The sequence below is a fragment of the Vicia villosa genome, linkage group LG6 (genome assembly GCF_029867415.1).
Source record: "Vicia villosa cultivar HV-30 ecotype Madison, WI linkage group LG6, Vvil1.0, whole genome shotgun sequence".
NCBI lineage: Eukaryota > Viridiplantae > Streptophyta > Magnoliopsida > Fabales > Fabaceae > Vicia > Vicia villosa.
The window spans coordinates 27452095-27478611 of NC_081185.1; the positions used below are offsets into that span (position 1 = coordinate 27452095).

General features: G+C 34.6%; 2 protein-coding genes and 1 pseudogene across 2 annotated transcripts; 2 read left to right on the top strand and 1 right to left on the bottom strand.

Moving 5' to 3' along the window:
- The first annotated feature begins 1047 nt into the window (after nucleotides 1–1047).
- On the top strand, nucleotides 1048–3057 carry LOC131609050 (heat shock cognate 70 kDa protein-like; annotated as a pseudogene).
- An 11038-nt stretch (nucleotides 3058–14095) lies between these two features.
- Nucleotides 14096–16083, bottom strand: LOC131613428 (heat shock cognate 70 kDa protein-like). Its single transcript, XM_058885098.1, has 2 exons — nucleotides 15864–16083; nucleotides 14096–15777 (listed from the first exon to the last, which is right to left on the bottom strand). Exons 1-2 carry the CDS (start codon nucleotides 16081–16083, stop codon nucleotides 14096–14098), a joined length of 1902 nt encoding a protein of 633 aa, XP_058741081.1.
- Nucleotides 16084–17101: 1018 nt separating this feature from the next.
- On the top strand, nucleotides 17102–25720 carry LOC131613429 (heat shock cognate 70 kDa protein 2-like). Its single transcript, XM_058885099.1, has 3 exons — nucleotides 17102–17321; nucleotides 24039–24250; nucleotides 24299–25720. Exons 1-3 carry the CDS (start codon nucleotides 17102–17104, stop codon nucleotides 25718–25720), a joined length of 1854 nt encoding a protein of 617 aa, XP_058741082.1.
- The last annotated feature ends 797 nt before the right edge of the window (nucleotides 25721–26517 follow it).

Sequence of the window (26517 nt, forward strand, 5' to 3'; positions counted from 1 at the left end):
CTTCTGAAGAATATGAGTCATCCCATGTAGCCATCAGCCCTTTCTTCTTTCCTATGAAATCTTTCTTCTTGGACTTGTCCTTTCTGAGCTAAGGACAATCATTCTTGAAGTGAGTTGGCTCTTTACACTCGAAGCATATGATGTCTTTGTTGCTTCTTGATTTCTTCTGTCCAGAGGTGGATTCAAAACGGCCACCTGTCCTACTGGGACTTCTCAACTTATGCTTCCTCTTCTAGAATTGGTTAACCCATCTAAAGATAAGAGATAACTCGTCTTCTTCTTTTGAATCTTCTTCAGATTTTTTTCTTCTTCCTCCTCTTCAGCTTGAAGTGCTTTTTTACAAAAATATATGTATATTCTATATTCATTATAAGAATATGACTTTACAAAAATAATAATCAATTATCAAAAAATTTAATACTACAATACAACCAATCTTTAAAAATTTTACAATTTATTTAAAAATGTCATATATTTAGGAACAAATGAAATATTTTGTTATATTATATAAAAAAATCAATATTGATTATACACATAAGAAAATTTTGATAATAGTAATACACAAAATATAAACATCAAATAATATTGTTTTTATTTGTTCATAATTAAGTAAGGGGTAGTTGTTTTATAAAAGGCCTTTATTTAGTGTTATTCAAAAGTACTTACAAAATTCTGCAATGGAGTTGAGTTCACTAAACAATTAAACTTTTAAGAAAAAAAAAAACCAAACCGTCATGAGTGAATGCAACATGGATTATTTTTCTTTCGATGTGCCAGTTATAATGATAGTATGATAGTAGTAGTAATTGAGAAGTCACGAAAACACCTTGTTGATAAACCTATAAATTTAATAAGGATAATGAAAAGTCATTCATAATTAAATTATTTTCATGGAATCAAGACTCACACATGCAAAGTACAACTACTATAATATTAATGCTTGCACATACTCCACAATTATAAAAACCAATCAACTCGAGTATTAAACAATGCTATAGTCTGAATTCAGTAATTTTCCTAAACAGTTTTCAATCATTTTGAGAAACAATGGCCAAAAAATACAAAGGTCCAGCTATTGGAATTGACCTTGGAACAACCTATTCATGCGTAGCAGTTTGGCAGGGCCAAAACAATCGTGCTGAGATCATTCATAATGATCAAGGAAACAGAACCACACCTTCTTTTGTTGCTTTTACTGATTCTCAAAGGTTGATTGGCGATGCTGCTAAAAGTCAGGCTGCTTCAAACCCAGCAAACACCATCTTCGGTAATCTATCTTTTTTTTTTTGTTATCTTCCTGCATAGTCTATTTTATAGTTATTATAAGTTATTTCTATGCTGTGATTAGGATAAACAATTTATATATCGTTGGCATTTTGATTGTTGTAGATGCAAAGAGGTTAATTGGAAGGAAATATAGTGATCCTGTAATTCAGAATGACATACAGTTGTGGCCATTTAAAGTTATTGCTGGCAAAGATGACAAACCTGAGATCATTGTTAAGTATAAGGGTGTGGAAAAGTGCTTTTGTGCTGAGGAAATCTCATCTATGGTCCTTACAAAGATGCGTGAGATTGCTGAGAAATTTTTGGGATCAACTGTTGAGAATGCAGTAGTTACAGTTCCTGCTTACTTCAATGATTCGCAGCGGAAAGCAACAAAAGATGCTGGTGCCATTGCCGGTCTCAATGTAATTCGGATAATCAATGAACCTACTGCTGCTGCTCTTGCTTATGGTCTTCAGAAGAGAGCTAATTGTGTTGAAGAGAGAAATATTTTCATCTTTGATCTTGGTGGTGGAACTTTTGATGTGTCTCTCCTCACAATTAAGAACAATGTCTTTGATGTCAAGGCCACTGCAGGAGACACTCATCTTGGAGGCGAAGATTTTGATAACAGAATGGTGAACCACTTTGTGATGGAGTTCAAGAGGAAGCATAATAAGGACCTTAGCGGAAACCCAAGAGCTCTTAGGAGGTTGAGAACTGCTTGCGAGAGGGCGAAGAGGACACTTTCATTTGATACCGAGGCCACGGTTGACATAGATGCGTTATACGAGGGTATTGACTTTTGTTCTTCACTCACTAGGGCTAAGTTTGAGCAACTCAATTTGGATCTCTTTGAAAAATGTATGAGGACTGTTGAGAGTTGTCTTACTGATTCTAAGATAAACAAGAGTAGTGTTGACGATGTTGTTCTTGTTGGCGGTTCTTCTAGGATTCCCAAAGTGCAACAACTATTGCAAGACTTTTTCATGTGGAAGGACCTTTGTTTAAGCATCAACCCGGACGAGGCTGTTGCTTATGGTGCAGCAGTTCAAGCTTCTTTGCTTTGTGAAGACACAAAGAATTCTCTAAACTTAGTTTTGCGAGATGTCACTCCGTTGTCTCTAGGTACCTCAGTAAGAGGTGATGTTATGAGTGTTGTAATTCCTAGAAACACCTCCATTCCTGTTAAGGAAACTAAAAACTATTTTACAATTGAAGATGACAAAACAAGTGTATCGATTAAGGTTTATGAGGGTGAAAGATTGAAAGCCAGTGAGAACAACTTGTTGGGTTTGTTTAGTTTTTCAATTCCCCCTGCTCCTCGAGGCGAAATTCCTATTAAGATATGTTTTTCTATTGATGCTGATGCCTGATAGCATATTAAATGTCTCTGCTGAGGAAGATAGATGCGGAAATAAGCAAGGTATTACAATAACAAATGAAAAGGGAAGGCTAACAACCCTTGAAATTGAGAGAATGATCCAGGAAGCAGAGAATTTCAAGAATGAAGACTTGAAGTTTATAAAGAAAGTTGAAGCAATGAATGGTTTGGATGATTATCTTTACAACATGAGGAAAGTAATGAAGGATGGCAGTGTTACTTCGATGCTCAATTCAATTGATAAAATGAAGATCAATGCTGCAATGATTAAAGGGAAACAATTGATTGATGGCAAAGATCAACAAGAAACATTTGTTTTTATGGACTTTCAGAGGGAGTTGGAGAACATCTTTGAATCGGCTATGAAAAAGATCAACAAAGGCTACTCAGATGAAGAGAGTGACTGATTCTTAATTTCTAACTGATAACCGTTTACTTATTTCATTTCATTTCTCTTTGGAACTGTTTGTTTTGTTCCCTTGCTTTTGATCGAATATGAATTTTTGGAAATGTTTCTTTAGTTATATTTGTTCTGTGTTGTCAATTTGTGTTTAACATGTAGAATGCTTGGAAATGTTATACTCCCTCCGTTCCTTTTTAAGTGTCGTTTTAGCAAAAAGCTCTTCAACCAAGATAGTGGATTATTAGAGTTACTTTTCCTATTATATCCTTATTTATTTTTCTCTTTCCAAATAAATTGAATCATACACTCTCTTTTTCCAATAACTAATTGAAAAATTTGAGGTGGAGTTATTGAGAAAATAAGGGTATAAATGACAAATTATAACATTAAATTATAAAACGACACTTAAATAGGAACAAAAAAATTCTTCTAAAACGACACTTAAAAAGGAACGGAGGGAGTATAAGACTTGCATGTGACTAAATTAAAAATCAAAATGAGATCTATAACATAGAACTAGTCTTTTTTTTTTTTTCATAAGCAACTGATGTATTAGAATCTAACATAGAACTTGTAATCACAAGAATTTGATTAAAAAAAGGCTGGTTTTAAAAGGTGAAATTAATTGAAAATGTCTGGCTAATTACTTAAGAGTGAGGGTTTATTTGGTTATACACAAAAAAAAAAAACACACACATACATCTTTATATATATATATATATATATATATATATATATATATATATATATATATATATATATATATATATATATATATATATATGGCAACATGTGTGTGTTTTTTTTTTTTTTGGTAAATGCAACATGATTCTTGATTATTTTAAAGGGATAATAGCTATTTCCCCCCTGCCATATTAGCGAGGTTTGAAAAACACCCCTGTAAAAAAAAAAATTTAGATTCCCTCCCTAACATATTCAGATTCATGCAAATTGGCCCCTTCCCCCATCCAGTCACCAGAATCTGAATTATTTTAATAATTTTTTGAGTTATTTTAATTAGTGACATGGAATAGATGATGAGTTGGCACAGTAATTGAAATTAGTTGTGGTAAAAATATTTCATGAGTTCACAACCCTTAATCCCAAACCGAAAACCCTAAAACAAATTAGGTTATCTTCTTCTTCTTCTTTCTTCAACAGCAGCCCGAGAAAGTCATCTTCTTCTTCTTATAAGAAAGCTCGATCATCTTCTTCTTTCTACAAGCAAAACCCTCGTTCTTCCTTTGCCGTATTCCCGCCGTTGCGTTCTCATCTTCGTCTTCATGGAAGAAAGCTCAAACACAAGCATCCTCTCTAATGGAAGAACAAGACCCAAATGTGGACACGATCTCCCAATGAAAATGTTTATTTCCAAATCCAAAGCAAATCCAGGGAGAAAATACTGGAAGTGCAAGCACTGGGGGTTAGATTCATTAGCTTTCCAATTTTCTATTTCTTCTACTTATACTGATTTCCAGCTATTTGGAACATAATTGTATTATCTGTTTGCAGAAAGAGGAGGATTGCGAGCTGTTTCTATGGGATGATGAGTATTTTGGAGTGGATGTTTCAAAGGAAGATCGTTTGGTCTGTATGTGCGAGACTGTCGCTCACCAGATTAAGATGCTCACGAAGGAGATGGAAGACTTGAAGATTACTATTGAAAACACTAGAAAAGTAGTGAAATTTGTGATATCAATAGTTGCTTGTTACTGTGTGTTTTATGGTATAGGCTTAGGTAGAATGTAAGAATTTATGTTATAGGCTTAGGAAGAATGTAAGAAACATGATGTATGAATGTCGTGTAACTCAAATTTCTAATGTGAATCAATGTTGCTCAATTATATGTAACAGACCATATTCAATTGTTATTTCAGATTGTTGTGAATCAAGGTTTATGTGCCAAATTTACATGCCAAGGTTTAATATGCCATAACAGAATGCTTAATAACAGATATCCAATATTGTGATACCATAACACCAGACTGCCATATAAAAATGCTCATTGAAAATGCCATAACAGAAGCATCATAACACCAGACTGCCATATCAAAATGCTCATTGAGAATGCTCATAACAAATATCCAATTTATATACCATAACCCAGATTGCCATAACAGAATGCTCATTTTAAATGCCATAATACAATTTCTTATTGCAGACAAAAACAAATAGAATATTGATAACATAATGCTCATAACCCAGATTGCCATAACAGAATGCTCATACCACTATAATACTGATAACAGTTGCATTACAATGATCAATAACATGATCATTACATGTTCATTACAAAAAGAGGCATAGAACCAACACATGATCATTACATGTTCATTACAAAAAGAGGCTTAGAAACCACTTGTTCATTACAGCATCAGAAACAATTGAACCACATGTTCATTACAAAAAGAGGCTTAGAAACCTTACAACATCTATTACATATTCATTGCAAACAGTCACCAAAAACAATGAATTCCCCTAATAACATGATCATTACAAAGTATCATTGGGACAGAATAGGAGACAAATAAACTACTGAGTCATTCTTCTTGCAATGTCCTTCCATTTTTCTGATTCATCATCAACCACCAATGGTGTATCTGAAGTTGATCCAGGCCCACTAATTTGCCTTGAATTCTTCAAAATCTTAATCCTTTCACTAACCCTCTTCCTCTTAGGCTTGTCAACAGGTCCTTTTTTCTTTTCTTTTTTTGCAACAGATGCAGTAGACTTAGGTTGATCAGCTGCTATGGTTGTTGTTTCAGTTTGAACATGTGATGCAGGAGCAAGATTGACTGTTGCAGCTTGAACATCTGTAGAGGGTGTGGGATTGCAGACTTGTGATAATTCTTCTTGTTGCAGCATAGCTTCAATTACAGCATCTATTTCAGGATCATCATAATTCTCAGTAGGTGCAGCTTCCTCATTTCCAATAGGTGCAGTTGCAGCTTCATCATTTTCAGCAGGGAGATCTCTATTATTTCCAGCTGGTGCAGCTTTGGCTCTTGGTGCCTTTCTCTGAAAATCATGCAATTTATTATAAGCAACCAGCTATAAACAACAAGCTAATAAATTGAATAAATGTATTTAGTTGTTTACCTTTCTCTTTAGTGCATTAGGGTTTTGTTCCTTGCTTTTGCATTTCCTTGAGTTATGCCCAAACTGATCACACTTGGTGCATCTATATGAAATACCAGGCCTTCTCATTCTTGAACCAGACTCATCTTGTTCCCTATACCTTAACTTCTTTGGCCTACCAGGTCCTTTCTTAAACATAGGTGGCAGCATATCTTCCACATCTACTGATGGCCACATGTCCATCCCATTGATGGGGCTCACATTATGTTCATAACACTTTTGATATGCCTCTCTAGTATAGCACTCATCTACATATGACTCTGGATTCAAACTTTGATAACTCATGGCAGACACAACATGCATACATGGTATACCCACTAGTTCCAAAAAACAACATGAACATGTTTTTTCCCAAGATCAACTATAAACTGTTGGCCATTGAATGGGTGATGCACCTGCCAGATGTCACCCATACTCCAAGTAGGGAGCCATTGACCACTCATTGAGACTTCCTTGTCTAGCCTCTTCCTAGGCATTGGCATAATATTATGATTCCACTTGCTTAGCTTTTCTAAATTATTAACAATCCTATTCATCAAGTAGTTTCTAATCCACTCACACATTGTGAGGATAGGTTTGTCCCTAACTTGCAAGATTGTACTGTTAAATGACTCACTTAAATTGTTCATCAATACATCACACTTTGGATAAAAAGAGAAAGAATGCTTACACCACAATCTGGTTGGAACACCCATAAGCCATTCCCATGCCTTCTTGTCAAGGGCCTTTAACTCATTCATCTTTTTCTCCCAAGCTTTAAAATATGTTGCTTTAGCAGCTCCCATTAAGAGATCCCTAATTGCTGCACCACCACCAAACTTTTTCTTAAAATTTGCATAGAGATGTCTAAGACAAATTCTATGCTCAATCTGCTCAAACATTTCTTCAAACACTGCTACCAGTCCCTGTAAGTAGTGGATTAGTCAGGAAGAGGAAAGAACAATATAGAACAAGTAAGAAAATAAAGTTGTATAAAAGAGCAAACCTTTTGTTGATCTGATATAAACACATATTTCCTCTCTACACCAACATCTTCCATAAGTAATTGCAGGAACCACCTCCAGCTTTCTTTTGATTCAGTCTCTACAACTCCAAAAGCCAATGGATAATACTGGTCATTTGGATCTCTAGCCACAGCTACTAAGAGTTGACCTCCATACTTTGTTTTAAGATGGCATCCATCCACACCAATGAAAGGCCTACAGCCATTAATGAATCCCTTCTTGCATCCATCCAAGCAAAAGTAAAACTTATCAAATCTTGGTTGAATAGTAGGTAGAGGCCTCTCCACATCAATCTTGATAGTATTCCCAGGACATTGTTTTTTTAGCTCTGCTGCATACCTCCATAACATAGTGTATTGCCTAGTTGCATCTCCTTCAACTATTTCTTCAGCCAAGCATTGTGCTCTCCATGCTTTGCCTTTAGTGATACCCACAGCATATTTCATTCTCATTTCAGACATTATTTCAGACACTTTTACCTTTCCCATGGACTTCCTTTTTTCCACCACTAGCTTTGATACCCACTTTGAGTTGGCTGATTTGTTATTTAAAACCCTAGCACAACTATGTGACCCCACCCATGTTTTTAGTTGGTAAGTGTGTCTGTCACCAACTTTACTACACAAAGCCAAAAAACCACATTTTCCCTTACACTCCACCCTAACCCTATAGTTTTCATTTTTTACAAACCTTATCTCTCTTCCATTAAGAACAGACCATTCCCTAATAGCATCTTTGAACTCCACCAAAGAATTAAATTCCATTCCTAACTTGAATTTGAAGTCTTTATTCATCAACTCACTTCTAAACTTTTCATATTTTGGATTCTTTTCATCACCACTATCATCGGGATCAGAACTGTCCAATTCCTCACTACAATAATCAACATCATCTCTTGGGATATTAGTGGGGATCTTGCTTGAGGTACAACCAAACAGTTTAGATGGAACAGATACCTTGACTTTGGGTGATTGTTCAGTCATCTTGCTTTTCTTGCTAGCACATCTCTTGTAAGCAACTGATTTGCCATTCCCCACAAGCCTTCTACCCTCTGTGGATTTCTCTAATTCCACTTCAACAGAATCAGCATCAACTTCAGGGGCTGCTTGTTCTTCCTCGTAACCTTCATTTTCTACTGTTGCTCTCTCTTCTTCACTATCATCAAACAATTTTCCTTCAATATCACTGTCATCACTACTGCTGTCATCATTTTCTTGCATAGGGTTACAAACAGTTGGCACAGAAACCTTGCTTACGGTATCCACAACATTGTGTTCAACCCATATATGACCATCGACGTTATTATTGATACAATGTGTGGCAATTTCCATAGCTTCTTTGTCATCAGTGACATGGAAGTAACTATCATCAACACCGGGGATCTTCCTCCACAGTCTAAAACCAACAATACCCCAATCTTTAACTAAACTAAAAGCTTCAAAGTAGCTCCAAGTATCCAGGTCTTGTTCGTGAACAGTAGTTTCGTCCCCACCCTTGTAGAAGATGAACCTTTTTTCACGCACAAATTGACCCCCATGGTGAAATACGACACTGATGGTGGACATTTCTGAAATTTAATATAAACAACTCGCATTAGGGGACCACAAAATTGGATTGGGACCACAAGAGAAGTAAAAAATGTTCAGAACAACTCAATCTTTTAACGCACAAAAAAACAACGTTTATACATGACATACCTTTCAAAACTCAATGCGAGGAAGAGCGTTTGTGCCTTGCTTCAAATATTGATTTGCAGGTGGTTGATTTTGGTGATGAACATCAGGGTTTAACGTTAACAAGCTAGGAAATTTTTGGTTGATTTTGCTTCAGATATTGTTTTAGGGTTTTCGGTTTGGGATTAAGGTTTGTGAAGCAATGAAATTTTTTTACCGCAGCTAGTTTCAATTACTGTGCCAACTCATCATCTATTCCATGTCACTAATTAAAATAACTCAAAAAATTATTAAAATAATTCAGATTCTGGTGACTGGATGGGGGGAGGGGCCAATATGCATGAATCTGAATATGTTAGGGAGGGAATCTAATTTTTTTTTTTTACAGGGGTGTTCTTCAAACCTCGCTAATATGGCAGGGGGAAAAATAGCTATTATCCCTATTTTAAATTATGGAAAGGATCTAGGTTAGAGGTTGGCTCAAAAAGAAAATTGATTTTAAGGCAAGCTAATCGATTAACACCTAATGCCAAACGATTAGATACCCTTAATATAATCGATTGTAAGTTCAAAATAGGAATGAAAAGATATATACCTGTTGTACATCATTAATATTTTGTCCTATTCTCTTGGAGTTTAATTTTTAACTGAGCTAACAGAGAACTTTTCCTCGAGCTATTCAAACAATTTCCAACTCATCTGTCACAACTTCAAGACATTTTTGAAAATATTTTCTTGAGGAAAATTTGTTCGAAAATATATTTTTGTGTGTGTAATTTAGCTACGTACTTTTATGAGAATTCCCTTTAGTATTACAAAGTATTCTGATTCTGATAAAGGTATGAGTTTCTTGTACTTCCAGACTTTGTCAAATACTTTATTTTATAGACACTTGTTTGAGTTTAATTTAGACGAGGCTTTAGTTCATTTGAGATGAGAGTTGAATTGTATTCCATTTAATGGCATCATTAGTCCCTTGAGTTAAATTTATATTAGGTTTGCATGTTTGAACGCCTGATTGCTTGTGCTTGACTTGTCAAAAGACATCAGTTGTCATCATCTTTGTTGTCATCATCAAAAGTTGTTGTCTTTGTTAACATCATATCACCTGCAAAACAAGGTTCCACAGTATATTTGTAGTGCCATCCTTACATTCCTCGTTTATACTCGTCCTTACTCTAGTGGGACTTCTTCCCAACCGAACAGCTAGATATGGTCTTGGTGCGCGGAAGCGGGATTATTGAACTTTGTGTTCAATTTTTCTTCCAAGATAATGTAAGTCTCATTCTCATCATCTCTATAGTGGTTCAAATTTTCTTCCTTTCATTCTTCAACCTGAAGAGATGAACCGCAAAAGGCCACTTTCAAAGATCCAACATTTAAGACCTTCTTCATCTCTCTTGAATTCAATTTCAACTTGCATAAACCGTCGATATAAGACCATAACGTTTCCTTCTTCCGCTTAAAACACTTATAGTTTCCGACTGTCTCTTTCAGGCAGTTAAGTGTGCATATAAACATTCACATAATTCAGTTCATGATTTAATGCTCCCGTTTGAAAGACCGTTGAACCATGGCCTGGCCGTCCCAACTAGAGTAAATGCAAAAAACTTAATTTTGGAGGCCTCATTAGCACTGAAGTAGTTTATCTGATCATTCATGAACTGTATGTGCTCGTCTTGATCTCCCATTCCATCATACTTGCCTGGCTTGGCCGGATTCTCCATGGGTTTTCGCATATTTCTTTCCAAAATCCTTGTGCACAATGGATGTTTTTTTTTTAGCCTTCACATGCTGATTTTCTGCTTGATCTAGGGAAGGAGTGTGGTTTCCTTTATCTCTCAAAGGTCTCTAAGAATAAGTTTGATGTTTCTTGCTTCTTTGATGATTTTTGGATTTAGGTGCTTCGTCTTTCTTCGTCACAGATGGCTCTGTGACAACCATATGAATCATCTTGGATATTATTTCCTCACGGGGAAGTGTTGTGAAGGATTTCTTTGAGGCGTTGTAATATTTCCTCTGTTGCATATGAATTTCAATGTCGAACGATTTAGGATCTTCACCTTTCTTTATTATAGTCAGCTCTGGGACGACAATATGAATCCTCCTTGATACAACCTCTAGGACAGTGTTTCCTCGCGGGGAGCATTATTGAGGATTTCTTTGAGGAACTATAACTTTTCCACGATTGCATGTGAATTCTACTTCCGATCGATGTTGTACATACTTTTGAGCAGCTCGCTAGCTCCTTGCAATCCATGTTTTACTTGTAGCACGATAATACTAGGTAAGGCTGTAGGTGGAACCGGAGGTCCAATCAAAGTCGTTTGGAATGTTCCAACTACTAGAGGAGTTGAAACTAGATCAAGATGCATATGTAACCTAATCTCTAAGGTTGGATTCGTGACGTCTTGCGAAAGAGGTGGAGGTGGAGGTGGTTGATTGATTGTTGTCTGAGCTACCATATTAGCATATCGAGTAGTTTTAGATCCATTCATTACTTGTAAGTGTGTGAATCAGATATTTGGAAACTTAGAAAATTAGAGTTGAAACGATGCTTGATCAGATTGTACGACGAATCTTTGTGCTCGATTTCAAGTGTTCTCGATTTGAAGACCTGGGGAGGTTTCGAACTGGTGAATCAGAGATCGTTCGTGAAATCGTGGAGAATGTAAGAATAAGAAGTGGATTCCAACAGACGTCGTCGATGTTTCGTTCTGGAACCAAAAATGGAGTAAGAAACGATGGTAACGGCGAATCAAAGGTCTAGCGTGGCGGAGAGGGGCTGACCTACAATGTTAGCACTCCAACGTTCAACTTAGTATGTGAGGGAGAAGAGTGAATTGATAAGTGCAAAAATGTACTTATTTTGTATATATGTTTTGTTGCACTTATCGATACTTTTTGTTAATACCGTTTGAATAATACCCTGTTTTGTGTATAAATACGTATACTTTGTGAATAGATGTATTTTCATATACTTTATACTTTTTGATAGTTTTCTATTCATTTTGTAGGTATTGAGGCGTATTTGGAGCGTGAGCAATAACATGGCGAAGACTCGACTTCAAACGCGCGTTTTTGAGCAACGGGTCAACGAATAAAGCTCAAAACCAAAGAATACTAAATCACCAATTTGGTTGATATGTTGTCATTGTTAGATGGGAAATTGAATAAGATTTCCAACGCTTCGAATCGGACGCAAATCGGAGTTACGGTTCTAAAGTTACGTCATTTTTACTAAAAGCTGTTTATTCATGACAGCGGTGTGGGCGCAATGCGTGCTCTTGCGCGCGACGCGCGCTGTACAGATCTGAAAATTGCATAAATAGGCGAAAATCAGATTTTTTAGGTTATGTTTTGGGTATTTTTGAACCCCAACTCATCCTAGGTCATTTTTGGGTAGATTTAGCTTGGAAACACCATTAGAGCTTGCAATCGAATGATCGGAGGTCGAATTTCTCATCGATCGGAGTTGACAAACCAAGAAATGTTTGGTTCCTCTTCTTCTCTTCTCTTTGTATTTCTCTTTTGGTGAGTTTGTATATTAATTACTCTAAACACATGGATGTTTGTTACTCTTTCTACTAGTTGTATAAATTTTGCTTTACAAATTTTAATCGGTGTTTTTACGATCTTTTTGCTTAATCGCTTCGGATTTATGTTGTTATAGACATATGCTTCGTAAATCTTGATTAGGAGAACACCTGATAGCTTTTGATTCTAGACATAGGGTTGGGGTTAACATCCACATAATATCTAAGTTTCATGCCTCTGTGTTGTTCGATCGGTTGAGACATCGTCGAAAGAGCAATATAGTTGAACTCTCGGTGTTGCAGAAATGAACATTGATGTGAGGGAGATTCTGACGAGTATTGTAGATTGAGTACGGCGGAGTGATAAATCTAAGTTTGTGAGGAATAGTTTATATTCAAACCAGATAAGTTATTCTCTATCAAGAATGAATTTATTTTATGTTCATATGTTATATTTTTTCTATTTACTTAAAACCCATTTAACCCAAATTGAAGAACTCAGAATCCGTCGAACAACAGTTCAGTAGCACTAATCTCTGTAGACATGATAAATTCTCGGATAAATATTTCAAAAAATTTTGTTGCTTGCCGCTTTACCGCTTCAATATGAATCAAAATTGAATTTGAAACTGAGCATCTGAATCTGATGCCTTCTTTCTATATAGTAGAGAGAAAATAATAAACTTGCTATTTGTATTACAGAGAGCCATTGAATATATCTAAAGCTTAGCACCTCTATGATCGTTCATAGGAAAGTCCTAGTGTTTTGAGAAGGTTTTGGAAGAACTACAAACAAAAAGCTTCGGAGTGGTAGGCCGGAGAAGGTATGATATATATACCTGAGTGTTATATTCAAAAGTTTATATCATATCAAAGCCACATGTGTCGATATAGTCTCCATACCCCCATTTTTATAAACTCTTTTTTGTTTTCTTCCATCGATCCCCTCCTCCTCCAAACTACAGCCACTTCAATATATATATATATATATATATATATATATATATATATATATATATATATATATATATATATATATATATATATATATATATATATATATATATATATATATATATATATATATATATATATATATATATATATATATATATATATATATATATATATATATATATATATAAATAAGAAAAATGTATTACTCTGGAGTATAATGTTGCATTTCCATAAATATCATTTGGATTTTGGTTCTCTAAAATCCATTTACTTGCCAATAACTTCATTGAAAATTCAATACGAAATCATGATTTTATAAAATAGAAATTTTTTTAATGTATTTACTAAATAAGCATGTTAAATGATTGTGTTGTCTATCCATAAACTAAGTTTGTACTAATTATATTTCTTCATATATGATATTCAATTATACAGAATGACAGAGAGCTGGATCTTGAAAAGTAATTGGCATTTAGCTTCGAAAGAATAATGGGAGAACAACACAAAAAGGTAATCGCTTAAAGTTAGTAAAAAGTATGGTTGAGTTGCTGCTAGAGATAACTAATACTTACATTGCACAACTTTTTAATTATTAAGATAAGCCAGCAACAATGATCAAAAGTAAAACAGGAAAAGAATTGGATCACAGAGATGATTTTGTTCAACTGAAGCACCAAAAACTAGAACTAGAAAACACAAAACAGAAATAATTTATAAAAAAAAACCATGAGACATCACTTGGAAAGAAATCTAAATAAAGAAAATTTGCGGTTCTTCTCACTGCTGGTTCTGGCTTTAATGAGTTCCAACATGTTCTCCAGCTTCATGCGATGAGCCTCCAGAAAATCAGTATCTTTCTTCTGTTGGTTATTCTTGTCAAGCAAATTCTTGGCCACCGTCATTGCATTGTTTATGTCCTCACGTTCTTGAGCGGTCAGCTTTAAATTAACATTCTTCTTTAATGCCTTCTGCATATTATAAACACTTAAATCTAATGCATTCATCGCATTGGCCTTCCTTAAGAATTTAGTGTCTTCCACCTTGTACTTCTCAGCTTCTTCAATCCTTTTTTTAATGTTTTTAGTAGACAGACTTTCTTTGTAGTGGTTTATGGTAATCTCATTCATATTGCCAGTAGATTTATCTATAGCAGTAACAGTCAAAATACCATTTTCGTCCATAGCGAAACATACATTGATACTATAGCCGCGAGGTGCAGGTGGAATGTTCGAAAGAGTAAAAGAGCCTAGCAGATTGTTATCACTGGCTCTAGTTCTCTCACCCTCATAAACCTGAATATTGGCGAGAGATTGGTTATCTTCAGTTGTTTCAAAACCTTTCGTTATCTTGATGGGAATGCAAGTGTTCCTAGGAATCACCACACTCATGATATCTCCTAAGATAAACATACCAAGAGACAGTGGTGTTATATCTTGCAGCACCAAGTTTGGAACATTTCTAAACCCTTCACTCAACAAAGCTGCCTGTACTGCTGCTCCATAAGCAACAGCCTCATCAGGGTTGATGCTCATGCACAAATCCTGTCGGTTGAAAAATTCCATCAAATATTGTTTCACTTTAGGAATCCTAGAAGAACCACCAACAACGACAACGTCGTTTATACTACTCTTATCCATCTTAGCATCCACAAGACAACTCTCGACTATTTTCATACACTCTTTAAAAAGGTCTGCGTTGATTTCTTCAAACTTGGCACGATTGATAGACGAAGAAAAGTCTATGCCTTGAAATAAATTCTCTACCTCGATAGTGGTGACAGAAGCAAAAGAGAGCGTCCTTTTTGCCCTTTCGCATGCAGTACGCAACCTTCTCAAGGCTTTTGGATTACCATCAATGTCAATTTTGTTTTTTCTCTTCAGTTCCTCCACAAAGTAGTTGACCATTCTATTGTCAAAATCTGTCCCTCCTAGGTGAGTGTTTCCTGCAGTGGCCTTAACTTGAAAGAGGTTGCCTTTTATTGTTAGGACAGACACATCAAAAGTGCCTCCACCAAGATCAAAGACAAAAATATTGTTTTCGCCAACACATTTTGTTCTCTTGTTAAGGCCATATGCGAAAGCAGCAGCTGTTGGTTCATTGATTATCCTTATAACATTAAGGCCAGCGATGGCACCCGCATCTATAGTGGCTTTTCGTTGAGAATCATTGAAATAAGCCGGCACAGTAACAACAACATTTTTTACCGGGAAATCTACAAATTCTTCCGCAACTTCTCGCAACTTTGTGAGGACCATAGATGATATTTCCTCTGCACAAAAGTGTTTCTCTTGACCCTTGTATTTAACAACAATCACGGGTTTGTCTTCGACACCGGCAATGACCTTGAATGGCCACAACTTCATGTCATCTTGAATAACAGAATCACTAAACTTTCTACCTATTAACCTCTTAGCATCTGAAAAAATAATATTAATAATTCAATATAGACAATAATATTAATAACATTAGGTTAATAAAGTATATAAGAGAATAAAAATTTACCAAAGATAGTGTTGGTAGGGTTAGAAGCAGCTTGATAATAAGCAGCATCACCAATCAACCTTTGATCATCTTTGAAAGAAACAAAAGAAGGTGTAATTCTATTGCCTTGATCATTGTGAATAATCTCAACCCTATTGTGTTCGTCAAGCCACACAGCCACACAAGAATATGTTGTGCCAAGGTCTATTCCCACTGCACATCCTTCATACTTTTTTGCCATGATTTCTCTGCAACTAAGAATACAAAAAAAAGCTCACACTCTCAATTTCGGTGAACCTAGCTTGCAGATAATCTTCTTATTTAAAATACAATTAAAGTTCCTTTTATTTTGGAAACAGTCATTCCTCCCTCTCCTATTTAGGAATGTTAGTTATTTTGAAAAGAAAAAAACTGTATTTTATTAAATAAAAAATATAATGTGTTTAAATGATATAGCATAATGTATCCATCAAAAAATAAGGGGATATATGCATAGTGTTTAGGAAAAAATATTTATTTTTAATTTACTATTTTATTTAACATAAATAGCTTATCTAACTTAAGTACATTGGATATAGTTCTTAACTTAACCATCCGTATTTCTTCCAATCCATAATATTTTCACAATTAGTTGTTATAACCATAAAATATAAATTTTAAGTTGGGAATAACAAAAATACCTTAAAAATGCAACTAATTTCTATCCTGTTTATTTTTAATTTATTCAATCAATATTTTATATATTTTAATTTATTTTTAAAATTATTTTTATTTTATCAAAATTATAATATATTTATTTTCATATTAAAAATAAATTTAACAGAAGGTCCAAAATAATAATAAAATCTATAGAGGACAACTTCACTACCCATCACAAAAAATTGGGTAGTGTACCTTCAACCAATCACATGATTCCATCTAATTTAACATATTTAATTATTTATTAAAATAATACAAATATTTGTTGTTTTCAAATCTTTTTACAAGTGAGGTAACCTTACCCAACTTTTTGAGTTGGGTAGATAAGAATAAAATCTTTTTACAGGGGCCAATATTATACTGGGCTGCCACGTAAAATTTTCTACATCTTGACCTAGTCGAACTTAACGTAAACTAAACCATTCAAGCTCTTTCTTTGCGTTATATATTTATATCCCTATTATACCCCTGAAAAATTTGAAAGTAGTTTTGTATCGGAAGCTGAAAGAGTAGAAAATTCAAAACACCCCACTGTTATCTCTTTTACTTCAAACATCATCATGACAAAAAATTATGAAGGACGTGCAGTAGGAATAGACCTTGGAACAACCTATTCTTGTGTTGCTGTGTGGCTTGATGAGCACAATAGAGTAGAGATAATCCACAATGAACAAGGTAATAGAACCACACCTTCCTTTGTTGCTTTCACTGATAATCAAAGGTTGATCGGTGATGCTGCTAAGAATCAGACTGCCTCTAATGCAGAAAACACCGTCTTTGGTATGTTTCTATTCCCATCCTTTCATAACTTCATATAGGCTTTCGCCGCGTTTAGGTCGGTACAGGTCATCATGGCATTGATTATTCGTCACAAATTAATTACAGGTGCCTACTTCCTTACCCATCATAAAATAAAGGGTAACTTTACCCATCTTAATTGTCATATTTGTATTGGTTAAGAGATTTGCCACTTAATCATGAAATTAAAATTTATAATTTATAATTATAGCAATAAACTATTGATAACTATTCATTTACTCTCTTTTTTAGAAACAATCATTTAATCTACTTGAAGGCATTGATTATGCACAACTTTATATGAGCAACTTAAATGACTGGTCAAACGTACAAAATTCCTCTACATTTTTTTTTTTTTGGTAATCAAATTCCTCTACATCTTTTTTTTTTTTTTGGTACAAAATTCCTCTACATCTTTGAAAACAAATATTTGAATAGTAAAAACATTGCTTTTAATGTTTCTGGTTTATTATTTTTTTTTTCTTTATATAAACTTTCATTCAAAATTAATGAAAATGGATGTTAATTTATTTTTATCAAAGATGAATATTAATACATTTTTTTATCTGTTCAATTTTTATACATTAGCGTGTAATTTTTTTTTTACATGTATTTAATTAAATATTGTCAAATAAATATATTTAAAAATTAATAATATAAAATATTTTGATTGGATGAAAATAAAAGTGTTTTATATTTTCAATGATTATAAAGTAAATTCTTTATGTAAATGTGCTTTTAAAATAACTAATATTATCTATATTTCAAAATAACTAATAAAATTTTATTCTAAAATAAATATGATTTATAATATAAATAAATTTTATTTTAGTATAAATTTTATGGTAAACTAAATATTATTTATAATATAAACATTTGAATTATATATATATATATATATATATATATATATATATATATATATATATATATATATATATATTTCTGAGCCAGTCAAAGGCCCGAATAGTTAAGACCAAATTTATCTCAAATTCACTTCACCTGATGAAAAGTATAAATTCAGTCTATTCAGAAAATAAGATGCACTTTTTGATATACACTTTTGTTTACCAGTGCTTTTGGTAACTGTACTGACCTGAGGATAATAACCAGAAAGGGGTCACGAACGTCTTGCACAGTGTTGATGATGACGAGGAGGGGGTGTACCTACAAGGTACTCCAACGATCAAGTCAGTAGGAGCACATATACGATTTAGTGTTTAGGGTTATGAAATTGTGTTACCTGACTCTCTCGAGGGAGAGAGTATATATTACCTCCAGCACGTGGCTAACGGTCCGTTTTTTGGGTTGGAACATGGGTTTAGACCCAAAACGCATGACTATCAGGATTTTAGGAGTAAACGTATGGATCCTAGGAGATTGCTCGAAACAAGCTGTTGGGCGAGTAGAGAAGTGTCCCTGGTCGACAGGGGGCGAGATCTGGGGAGCCTGATATTCGACTAGTTGTGGATGGGAGAAGACAAAAAGGTTCCCACAAATTCAAAGGCAAATTCGACAAGACTCAGGGTGAGAAGTGAGGTCATTTGTCTAAACATTGTTGGTACAGGAAAGACAATGGATTGACAAAAGGCAAGGACGAAGGAGCGAATCTTGTAAGCCAAGATTCAGATGATTATGAAGGTATGGTGGTTATGGCTGCAGTTGCAGATAACCATGTCGAATCCAATATATGCTTCCTTGACTCAGGCTGCTCGAATCACAAAACTGGTCAAAAGGTGTGGTTGGCAGATTTTGACGAGTCGAAGAAGAGCAAGGCAAAACTTGCTGATAATAGTTCCCTGCAAGCAGAAGGTACTGGCAACATAGTTTTTCAAATGAGTAATTCAGTTAACAAGCCATTGATGAGCTCTGACTTCGACCAGGAAATTTCCGAAGTCGAAGCAGTTGCCAACATTCCTAACACAGACAAAGTTGAAGAAGGTGTGGCTGTTACAAGCCAAAGAACTCAAAGAACTCGAATTCTTCCAGCAAGACTTCAAGACTATGAAGTGGCCGGTGATGATGAAGTCACACCCCATTGAGCACACGATCATACAATTCCCGAATAGAATTTCTTGTTTGCTTTGGGAGATTGTCTTAGGAAGTCTCCATTTGGTTCGTGAGTTTTGCCAAGAAGAAAAACTATCTTTTGGTTCGTGAAGATCACCCATCAAAATCTCCACAACAGTTCTTAAGCTCAGCCCGATAAGAGCTCGGTTGATACGAGATTAACCTGCGTAATGTAACACCCGTATAATTTTAATTTTAATTTAATTGGAATATTGAATTAATAATTAGAATTATTAAGGATTTTGTGAAAAGTAATGGAAAAATAATAGTTTATGGCATTTGGGCCATGTGGGATAATAGTAAAAGAGGGGGTGTGGTGTAGTAAGGCTTTTAATCTCTTGGCTAAGGTAAGAGGGGACACTCTTTTAATCTCTATTATCGTATTATGGGTAATGATGTTGATTAGGAGTATTGTTTGAATCAATGCATTCTCTATTCTGAATTTTACTGTTTGTGTTCATCATTTGGATTGGAATTTTGACTATTAATCCCTAATAACTAAGTAGATTTAGGTTGTGATGAGTAAAATCGATTGTAGAATCATATACTATTGATGTTGGGTGAATTCTATGCTGTTTAGAATGTGAAATTTCTGGTTTTAGACCCAAATCGCAGGCTGTACAGATGAATTCGCGAGGAAGACGAATGGGTAAGTTGCAGGTTTTGGTAAATTGCTGCCCATTTGCGAATGATACGCGTATGGGGGGGTTGATACGCGTATGGTACGCTTCCCAAGTGTGCATCAGGTTGCACTTCCTGCTCGTACGCGTATGATACGCGTACGGTATTTGGCTGGTACGCGTATGCCTGGCTGATACGCGTATGCATGTGTTTTGTGTGGAAATCAGGTCCTACTCATTATGAATTAACTACAATTAGAGTGGAATCATGGAAATCAAGTGGATGCAACAAAGACAAGCACTTTTGGCTACAAGACATCAATAGGTCGACTCACAAATACTATAGGTCGACCTACTGCAAGCATTTTGTGAAGGATTTCATGTAAAGGCTGAATGCGTCGACGCATTGCCTCCTCAGGTCGACGCATGGGATTTTGGAGGAATCTCGGGTATGCGTACGCCGACCCTTCAGGTCAACGCATCAAATCTTGGTGACTCAAGGATTTAGTGTACGAACAAAATGCGTCGACGCATTGATGGCTCAGGTCGACGCATGGAATTTTGAGGAATTCACGGGTATGCGCACGCCGACCCTTCAGGTCGACGCAAGTGTCACACTTAGTTCATTTTCAGGTGCAAAATTCTCAATAGGTCGACCTATGCAAGGGAGTAGATGAAGTTGAAACTATTGACAAAGAAAGTAACTTTTGAGTCTATCTTTCCAATACTCAAAGTTTTCACCATCAAAGACTGGTGGTTTATTGTAGCCATTGAAACTATTGCTTCCATTACCATTGTTGTTTTGTTCAGGAGTAGGAGTAGATGAAGTTGTTTCAACCATTTTGACTTTGTGTTTTTCTCCCTGAATCTTTTGTCTAACACGGTTAAGTGCTTGCACCTAGAACCGGCGCTCTGATGCCAATTGAAAGATAGAAAAACACTTAGAAAGGGGGAGATTGAATAAGTGTAACTCAAAAACTTGGAAGATAAAAACAATTAACACAATGATTTTTATCCTGGTTCGTTGTTAACCAAACTACTCCAGTCCACCCCTTTAGAGTGATTTACCTCAACTGAGGATTTAATCCACTAATCCAACTGATTACAATGGTTTTCCACTTAGATAACCTCTAAGTCTTCTAGAGTCTACAGATCACAACTTGATCACTCTAGGAATCCTTTTACAATCAATGTAAAATAAAGTTTACAAGAGTTTGAGTTTCTTCTAATAAAGCTGTAATCCCAACTGTGATATTTCTCTTAAGTTTTAAACTTAACACTCACTAAATATTACACAGAGTTTGTGAGGTTGAAGATGAAGTTCGTAAGCTTTTGAATTTGATAGCGTTTCTGTATATTTTGCGCAAGTGTTATTTTCAGCTTCTGGACAGAACTTCTATTTATAGGCGCTGAGAGGAAATGACCGTTAGAATGCATTTAATGCTTTGCGTGAATAGTACAAAGTTGCATTTAATATTTTACACTTTTGTCAACTACCTCGAGCCTTGCTTTTGCTGCTTTTACTGACTTTGCCTTTTGTAGCTTCTAACGTTCCTTTTGTCAGTCAGAGATTTGACGTTACAGCCTTTCATCTTGTACTTTCTTCTGGACTCAGATTTGTAGATAACAACGTTTGAATATCAGAGCCATCAGCTTTGGTGCAGAGCATCTTCTATCTTCCGACTTTGAAGAGCTTGAGCATGATACCATCAGAACTTCAGAGCTTGTTCTTCTGACTTTCATTCTTCTGATGCTTTCCAGTTTATGTTCTGATTCTGCATGACCATCTTCCGATGTCTTGCCAGAGCATGTTCTGATGAAGCCATCCAGAACTTTCTGAGTCAGTTGCTTCTGAGCGCTGATTTGTGCATACTCTTTATATATTTCCTGAAATGGAAAACGCAAAGGATTAGAGTACCACATTGTCTTATACAAAATTCATACATAATGTTATCATCAAAACTAAGAATATTGATCAAAACATTTCTTGTTCTAACAATTAAATATTTGAATAAGTGTGAATATAATTTATTGAAATCTTGAACTTACTGTTAATTTGATTTGAATTTTAGAAAAAAGAAATAATAAATTAAAAGATAATATAATTCTAAAATATAATTAGTTAAATAATATTATTTTTAAATATAATAAATAGATTAATAATTTATTACATATTCTTTTTTTTTTTGGTCAAGATAATATATTCCCTTTTAATACGGTAATGACTTTTGTAAAGTTAAATAATTCATTTTTTTTTAAATAAATATATTGAAAATTTAATCTAATTTCTCGTTTTTTTTTTAATATGGCCCCTTAAGTTTATAAACGGTAAGTTTAATTTTAAATTGACTATCAATCATTTTAATATATATTTTGTTAAAGGTTTATGTTCATATTTAATTTATCATTTGAATTTATATACTTTTTTTCAAATATAATAAATATATTAATAATTTATTTTAATATATATATATATATATATATCTAACACTAAAAAAATCTTTGTAAGTTTGTTATAGAAGGATTAAAAATTTGTGACCTTTCAAAGTATGAAGCTGATCATCAAATAGAAAAGGTAATAACATAACCGTGATGAGTGATGATGACTAGCCAACAATGAAAAGAGAAAATTAATTTTGTGAGAGAAAGTGAAAGACTAAGCACCCAGTTGAATTGGAAATGATAATTTGTATTTAATGTGTTTACGGTACATTTGCAATTATATCAGTAGTTTTTAATAGTAAATAATAAAATAGAATCAACACTTGGACCTTTAAGTATTTGACAACTAAGATGGGTAAAGTTACCCAACATTTTAAGGTGGGTAGATAAGAATTTACCTTAATTACAAATTATTTTTCAATATAAAAACAATGATGACGGTGCTGATACCGTTTTGTCGCGGCTTTTTTTATGGTTTTCAGAATAGGGGAAAATACACTAACATTCCCTTAAGTCTCTTTAAATGACACAGACACCGCGTCTAATTTGACATTAGACACTAACTTTCCCTAAAGTCTTTTAAAATAAATAAAAACCTCCCTTATCAATTTAACACCGCTAATTAGCCTGTTAAATATGTTATTGATTATTATTATTATTATTTAAATTAAAAACTATTGTTTTTCTATGGATGTTGAAACAACATTAATTTTGCAGACAAAACATTGTTATCCAAATTATATGCAGCATTAGCAATGATTTTTCGATGCAGCAAGTATTATTTTTCGATGGATGTTGAAACAACAACAAAATTATATGCAACAACATTAGTTTTGCAGCATAAGCATTATTATTCAAATTATATGCATTATTGTTATGGAAATTTAGTACCAGACCCCATTCCACACATGAATTATAAAAAAACAAAAGCAACATGTACAGCAACAAGCATAACTATAAATTTCAATAGACTTGCTACCACATATATGTATAACCACAAACTAAACCCGGTCAAAATTGCAGTTATAATTTCTTATAATTGTTACGACAATAACCGAGAGCGTGGAAAGAATGAAAGCAACAAAGACGGCGTTGTCGAAAGCGTTGAGAAAACGAAAGCAGCAAATACAGTGTAGTCGAAAACGTGGCGAGAACGAAAGTGGCAAAGAATGTGTTGTCGAGAATGAAAGCAATGAGAATGATATTGATGAAGAAGAATACCCAATACTTTAGGTGTTGTTAGATGATGCTTCTATGGTGAGAAAAAGTGACTGAAAAATTAATATTTATTGGAGGAAAAATTGAAGAGACGTAGAATTTAGAAGAATAAGAGACAGAGAAAATAAGAGTGTGTTTTATTTTATTTTATATTTGACGGAACTTAACATTAGGATAACGGCAAGGGAGGTTTGTGTCATGTGAAAAATAGAGGGGATGTTAGTTACATGTTGCTAGAGATCAGGGGAGGTTATTGTATTTTACCCTTCAGAATATTGTTATTGCATTGCATTAATTGATATGTTAAAAGAATGATAAGTGTTTACTTATAATATTATTATTGTTTCAGATGCTAAGAGATTAATTGGCAAGACGTTTAGTGATTCTGTTGTTAAAAAAGATATGATGTTATGGCCATTCAAAGTAATCACCGATGTGAATGACAAACATGTGATTGTTGTTAAGTACAAAGGTGAGGAGAAGCATTTTTGTGCTGAGGAAATTTCATCTATGATCCTCACAAAAATGCGAGAGACTGCAGAAAAATTTCTAGAGTCTCCGGTAAAGAATGTAGTTGTTATAGTGCCGGCTTATTTCTGTCATGCTCAGCGAAAAGCCATAATAGACGCTGGTGTCATTGCGGGTCTTAATGTTATACGGATCATCAATGAACCAACTGCGGCTGCTCTTGCAAATGGACTTGATAAGAGATATAACTGTGTTGGAGAAAGGAATATTTTTGTTTTTGACTTTGGTGGTGGCACTTTTGATGTGTCGATCTTAACAATCAAGGATAAGGTCTTCCAAGTTAAGGCCACTGGCGGAAACACTCACCTTGGAGGAGAGGACATTGATAACCGGATGGTGAACTACTTTGTCGATGAGTTCAAGAGGAAGAACAAACTGGATATTACTGGGAACTCTAGGGCTTTGAGGAGGTTGAGAACGGCTTGTGAAAAGGCAAAAAGGGTACTCTCTTTTTCTGTTGTCACCACAATTGAGGTAGACTTTTTATTTCAAGGTATTGACTTCTTTTCATCGATTACTTGTGCCAAATTTGAGGAAACCAATATGGACATTTTTAACGAGTGTATGGAGACCGTCAAGAGTTGTCTTACCGACGCTAAGATGAACAAGAGTACTGTAAATGATGTTGTTCTTATTGGTGGGTCGTCTAGGATTCCCAAAGTGCAGCAACTATTGCAGGAATTTTTCAACGGAAAGGATTTATGCGTGAGCATCAACCCTGATGAGGCTGTTGCTTATGGTGCAGCTGTACAGGCTGCTTTGTTGAGTAAAGGCTGTAAAAATGTTCCAAACTTGGTGCTTCGCGATGTTACACCACTGTCTCTTGGTAAGGAAATAGTAGGAGATGTCATGAATGTTGTGATTCCTAGGAACACTAGCATTCTCGACAAGATGACACAAAGTTTTGTAACAACTTACGATAACCAATCTTACATCTCGAATGACGTTTATGAGGGTGAGAGAACTAGAGCCAGTGATAACAATCTGCTAGGCTCTTTTACTCTTTTGAACATTCCCCCTGCACCTCGCGGCTATTGTATCAATGTATGTTTTGCTATAGACGAAAATGGTATTTTGACTGTGACTGCTAAGGACAAATCCACCGGCAATATGAATGCGATTACCATAAACAAGTACAAAGATAGTTTGTCTTCTAAAAATGTTAAAAATATGATTAAAGAAGCTGAGAAGTTTAAGGTGGAAGATAAGAAATTTTTAAGGAAGGCTAATGCAATGAATGCATTAGATTTAAGTGTTTACAATATGAAGAATGCGTTAGAGAAGGATGTTAATGTAAAGCTGACTGCTCAAGAACGTGAGGACATCAACAATGCGATGAGTGTGGCCAAGAATTTGCTTGACAAGAATAACCAAGGGAAGAAAGATTTTGATTTTCTTGAGGGTCATCAGAAGAAGCTGGAGAACATGTTGAAACTCATTAAAGCCAAAACCAGCAAGGAGAAGAACCACAAATTTTCTTTTTTGAGATTTCTTTTCAAGTGATGTCTTGCTTTTGAACATGTTATTTAAATTGTTTTCTGTTTTTGGTCTTGTTTTCTAATTTTAGTTTGTGCTTTGTCATATTAGAGCTAGAACTTTGCTATCATCAATGTGATTAAATTTTTCTGCTGTTTTAATTCATTGCTGTGTAGTCTTACTTTGGATCTTTATAATCAAATAGTTGTGCACTGTAATTATTCGTTACATCTAGCAGCAACTCAACACCACATTGCTACTAATTTCAGGTCAATTGTTTTTCATCATCCCACTCTCTCTCATTCGAATAATTAATTGAATATCATATAGCTTATAATAACTTTTTTCTTTAATTTCGTTGTTTTTTTTTAAGCAAGGATTATATTGATACGAGAACCCAAGTTTTCAAAAACTTGATAAAAAAAACAGGGATAAAACCCGAAGAGAGAAAAAATTAGACGCCAATTGCGCCTTACGAAAAATAATGGAAAGAATTCCTACTAAATTCGTAAAAATTACAATTGGGTTGCCTAATTTTCCCGATAAAAGTCCAACGCCAAACCAAAGCTTTCATCGCCCAAACCATATCGAAAATATTCCATGTATCTCCCCTAAAGACGATTCCGTTTCTAACCGTCCACAAAGACCACATCACCGCCAACCACACCACCCTTTAATTCCATTTCTTTAATTTCGTTGTGTTATCAAGTGAAATTGAGATGGAAGAAATATAGCTATAGATAGACAACACAATCATATAACATGCTTATTTATTAATTAGTTTAAAAATTATTTATATCTTTAAATCATGATTTCTTATTGAA